The 5,745-nt window shown below is 39.2% G+C and overlaps 1 protein-coding gene across 1 annotated transcript; it reads left to right on the plus strand.

Annotated features, from left to right (window-relative positions):
- The first annotated feature begins 204 nt into the window (after positions 1 to 204).
- Positions 205 to 5,503, plus strand: LOC123988110 (protein ANTAGONIST OF LIKE HETEROCHROMATIN PROTEIN 1-like). Its single transcript, XM_046286969.1, has 4 exons — positions 205 to 474; positions 785 to 1,115; positions 3,813 to 3,928; positions 4,420 to 5,503. Exons 1-4 carry the CDS (start codon positions 205 to 207, stop codon positions 5,227 to 5,229), a joined length of 1,527 nt encoding a protein of 508 aa, XP_046142925.1. The 3' UTR covers positions 5,230 to 5,503.
- Positions 5,504 to 5,745: the final 242 nt, after the last annotated feature.

A 5,745-nucleotide genomic window follows, 5' to 3' on the forward strand; every position in this document is an offset into this window, starting at 1 on the left:
AAGTGGGATTACGGATCTTTTGTGTGCAATTCGCGACGGTTTTGGTACCGCGATTGCGATTGTATTCCGAGTATCAAGAGTTTGTCTGTGGAACAGAGGTTTTAGTGACTTGGTATCTTTGAGAGTGCTCTCAGTGCAGGGAAATTAGTTGTGTTCGAACTCACATTTTGTGGATTATTTTGTTGGCAAAATAGAAATTTGGAAATGGTGCCCGGAGTTAAGTCGTCTTTGTGTGACTTCACTATTGTGGAGTTGAAGGCATTATTGCGTGCAAGAGACTTGCCGGTTAGCGGGAGTAAAAGTGATTTGATTGCACGATTCATGAGTGCGGAACCGGACGTTGGAGAAAATGTCTCCAGGTTTGAAGATGAACTTAACGAACCGTTGGACGATGTTGTACAGGGGAATCCGCCGTTGGAAGAATCAGTTTACCTGGATCAGACTGTGAGATCCACGGCGCTGGAGGAGGTTCCCGTGAGTCGGAGGGAATTCGAATTACTTCGACGAGAAAAAGAACTCTTAAGGTACGAATACACGAGAGAGTAAAAATGGTAGAGCTCTACGGGAGAGAGAGATTTGCTCTACCATACGCGTGTACACGAGACTGTGTCTCTACCATAAATTCGCTCTACCTGAGAGCCGTAGAGAAATTTTAGGTAGAGCTCTACGTTAGCGCTCTACAGCTCTGTGTACACGAGAGTAGGCTGGTAGATATATGACAGACCCTACCAGGTAGAGAAGCGTTGAAGTAAGTACATTTAGTATGCTTCAAATTTTTGCGAAGTGCAGTAGCAACATGAGTTCCGACCAAGTGAAAGTCGCAGCAGCTAGTGTAGTTTATTTATTAAGCAAAAAAAGAAAGAAGCAAAAACGAAAATGTTGGGTGCGCGACTGGATACAGAGAAGAGGAGAATTGGGATGTTATCAACAGTTAATGAATGAATTGAAGAATGAAGATCAAAATACATATAAAAACTTTTTGCGCATGTCGCATGCTGATTTTAATGTGCTCCTTCAAAAAGTGCGTCCTTTAATAAAAAAACAAAATACTAACATGCGGGAGTCAATTTCTGCTGGTGAACGATTGGCAGTAACTTTAAGATTTTTGGCTACAGGTAAATGTATTTTTTATCGCCCTTTCACATTGTTACGTCGCGAGCGAGTTACGGCGCGCGACGTACAAAATATAAAAGGAAGGAAAAAAAAAAAAGTAAAGAGATGTTGAATTAGAAAATTTGATGATTGATACGGATCAGGACGGTATTTTCGCTGCCACCAGTCCCGATCGCGCTCGACGATGTTAGGTCGTTAACGATCGGAACAATTAAAAAGAATCGTTTAATTTTTATAATTAGATTCGGAAGTTGTTGTATTGAGTTCGTCAATGCTCTAGTCCCATACGGGCCCCTCGTGTGAATTCGTGCAGGAAGGTAGACGTATTAATAAGGAAATGTTAAAGGTGTTTGAATGCAAATGATTAAAAATTTAAATATGGGTAAGATGTGTATAATTGTAAGAAAAATAATTACAACAAAAAGTTATTTAACAATGTGTACGAGCTGTATGAAATATATGAATAGAGAATTAGAAAATAACAGGTTAGAATGAATATTAGATCAATGTAGTTACTTGAAATGAACCTTTAACAGAAAATTGACAAAACTGTTGACTTTAAAGATCGCGATTCGAACTTCGGTGTTTGTTTGTTTTATTTTTCTACGATCCGAGAAAGGACGGTCCCAGTGGGATACTTCCAGGACTAACAGTCTCGTGGGCCGTCTTCACGCTCGTGTAAACGAAAAATGATTTTATTGATTACCTCGTATTTTGAACGGAACAATCTAGTTGGAATACTTCCGCGACTAACTGTCCCTCAGATTGCCGTTTTGCCCTCACTCGACACCAGATTCGTTGTGTTAACGAAAATATAAAATGTGCAACTCACCAATTCGATGTAATACAATATTTGCAATACTTTAGGCTTTCTTTTAATACTCTGATGTTGGTCTGAAATCTGGAAAATCGAAGAGAGGATGAGAAGCAGTTACACTCGCACTACGCGTTCGCGTTTGAGCCTTTCTTAACGGGGTTACGGCTACGAAATACGGTTAATAAAATACGAAATACAACGCGACGCGGAAAAGAATATTAATTATTATCGGACGATTTAAAATGAAAGAGAAAAGGATAGAAATTGAAAAGTATGAAAAGATTTTTCGTATCCGTATGAGTCTTTGACACGATAACCGCGAATTGAAACTCTCCCGACACTCTGCCTCGTTACACGGAGGAACTTTGCCGAGCAATCAGATTTCGCGATACCGTAGACAACTCTGTCTCTACGCGGACACGGGCTCCCCGTCACACACCTTGCGATTCTTCGACGAAGAGTGATTTGCCTCAGTCAAGCGATCGTATCTCAGGGTTCGACCCGCGATCATGGGCCCAAAGTGGGGACATCATTTGGCAAATCGGGGTACGTGTCGAAGGGGAGAGCCCGCGCGTATTGGTTTCGTCTAGGCGCGTTTCCCGAGTCCTCATCCCTCCCTGACCTTCCTCTGACTCTGTCTAATAGTTGACCATCTTTCTCTTTTACCCCTACAGCGCTTCATGAATTTAGTGCGTCGCAATTTCTATGTCTTCTAGAATCTTCCAAATGCTTTAATTTAATCTTATTCGCTTTCAATTAATTAACGAAGTCGGTACAAACGAATCTCTGGTGTCGATTAACATTTTATTTATGTCAATTACTATAATATTCGCGTAATAATAGTATTAGGGCTTTTTGATTCATTCGAGGTATTTTTATAATCGATGTTTGTTTTATTACACGCGTTTCCCGGCTTCCGTGACAAAGAGATTGATGTTTTAATTTCAATTAGTTTCGTGAACATTTTATTCGCGTTTTCATAAGTTCACGCATATCGAATAATATACATATATCCGTTAACATGTTCTTGGAATTCGTTCCAGAACATTGCTTGGCAGTTTTTGTTGCCTATTTGTGACAATACGCGTTTACGATCCCCGTCGACCGTTGTCTCGAACGTTCCTAAACGTTCGTCGACGTTTTCAAACTCTCAGTGGTTGTCACGCAAACCTCGCTTTTCATTCCATTCAGATCATTCTATAATATTTCAAACAAATCACTCTCATCCTTTATGACACTCATTCTCCCATGGAAGGAACGGCTGACGCATGCTTTACAGGTATGAGAGGTATCCGCTTGTAAAATGGGGCGAAAATCGCGTTTTCTTTATTCCATGTGCGTCGCACTGCTTAACCGCGCGGCGAAGGATGTTTATGATACCTCTCCTTGACCTCAACGGTTTCGAATTTCTGTACATTTTCAAACGTAGTTCCAACGGCAATCGTCCCAAGGAAGATTAGTTTATATTATTTGAAAGAGCCAAATATAGCCTTCTTTGTGTTCCTCGCCTGGGATACTTCCAAGTGCGTCGCACTGCCGAGGCACACAAATTAGGTATACTGGAAAGTAGCTATTGAAATGAAATAAAAGAGTAAAAAGGAAAAGAAAGGTCAATTTAAATCTCAAACTCCTTTCTCGTGTTCTCGTGTGGAATACCTTCACGTGCATACGCACCCGACGAAGAAGCACGAGATCGGAGGAGCGCGAACAGAAACGGAAAATTTAGAAAAATCAGGCCCTTCCTTGCATCCCTCACGTGGAATACTTTCAAGTGCTACGCACCCGATGAGGAACGCAAGGTCGGGTTGGTGAAAATCCAGCCCGGACGTAACAACATAAAATTTTTATCTTTTATCTACTATCTAAGTATTGTATATTCCAGGCGACAGCTATCATTCACTGATGTACGTATTTCGTATACCTGTGACGACAATCGCCAAAATAATACCCGAAGTGTGTGAAGCCATTTACACAGTTTTAAAGGATGAATATTTAAAGGTAAAAAGAAACACTATTTATCTATATTTCATTTCAATACCTTTCAAAACTGTTCTCATTTATTAAATTATTCGGCGTCGATGAAGCGGGTGGTACAGAAGTTGAGGGAGTGGTATCGCAAGGCTCTTCTTTCAATTCAATTAATGCCTTGTAAATTATAGTTTTAAATTTCGTTATTTGTTTATCGCTCATCGAACGCATTTCGCTGGCAATATTATCGCTAAATATTTGGTGCGCATCTGTTGGTTTAGACATAATTTTTATAGCATTATGTAATAATGCTTCTTCGTCCACGTTTTGAGACTGACTGAGTTTTCTCTTCCGGTTGGAACTACTTTGAGGAACGTTAATAATTGCACTATTTCCTGCAGTGTTTCCATTTCCATCCGTTGCCTCATTGTCTTCAACCTCGACTGTATTCGACATCGAATTACAGCCTCCATCCTTTATTGACTCCTAAAAATAATTAAATAATTTTTCTTTTTATTTAGATGCCAAACACTGAGGAGGAATGGGTACAACATGCGAATGAGTTTAAAAAGAAATGGAATTTCCCGAATTGTGTTGGAGCTATAGACGGGAAACATGTCCGAATATTTGCCCCTCCAAACTCTGGAAGTTCGCATTATAATTATAAAGGAAGCCATAGTATTGTACTTATGGCAGTAGCGGATGCCAATTATAGAATAATTTACTACGATGTGGGATGCAAAGGGCGTATATCTGATGGTGGAGTTTTTAATAGATGTTCATTATCAAACGCGTTAGAACGGAATTCAATCAATATTCCACCTGCTAACCCATTGGTAGAAAATGGACCACCCGTACCGTACGTAATCGTGGCAGATGATGCATTCGCATTGAAATCGTATATGATGAAACCATACTCGGGGTATGATTTGAGCGATCCCCAACGGGTTTACAACTACCGATTATCAAGAGCTAGGCGTATAATAGAAAATGTATTTGGAATAATGTCAACTCGATTCCGAATATTATTAAAATCAATACATTTAGACGAAAAGAAAACCACGAAGATTGTTCTTGCAATCTGTACATTACACAATTTCTTAATGACACGTTCCAACATATACGCAACAGCGAATGACTTTGATCGCGAAACAGATAGTGGCGATTTAATTTTAGGTCGATGGCGAAACGAAGAAAATAATGAAATATTGCCACTCAATAGAGATCGACCCACAAATCCAGTATCAAATGCAAAAAATGTTCGACACTTTTTAACGGACTATTTTGTAAGCTCTGTGGGTGAACTTCCATGGCAATATTCACGAATATAATAAATATAATATAATAAAAAGTAAAAAAAAAAAATGTTTGTTTTCTTACCAAGTTTGACGAAGACTCTGTATCTTGATTTGCATTTGATAGAAAATGCAATGCACCAAAATGTCCCCATCGGGAAGTATACACCTCATGTATTCCGGCACCACTTTTCTTCTGTTTAATCTTCCTTACCTCAGCATTATACTGACACCTGAGATTGTGAATCTTATTCCCAACATCTTTCACACTGACGTCTAATTCTGCTGCTATTTTTATTAAAATGTTTTGTTTTTGGGTTCTTAAAAAAAAGTAGATTGATAATTATAGTCACTAAAAGTTCAATGTACAATTTTAATAAATCATTTACTTACCGATTCCTATATGCGGGATTTAACACATCCCACAACTCCGATTGGGATTCAAACAAATCAATTAACTTACATGTTTGATCCTTTGACTACACATGATCGGTGGATCCCCGAATTTTTCTTGAACACAATATATGTATAGGATATAGGCGCGACGACTTG

Source organism: Osmia bicornis, chromosome 1 (genome assembly GCF_907164935.1).
Source record: "Osmia bicornis bicornis chromosome 1, iOsmBic2.1, whole genome shotgun sequence".
NCBI lineage: Eukaryota > Metazoa > Arthropoda > Insecta > Hymenoptera > Megachilidae > Osmia > Osmia bicornis.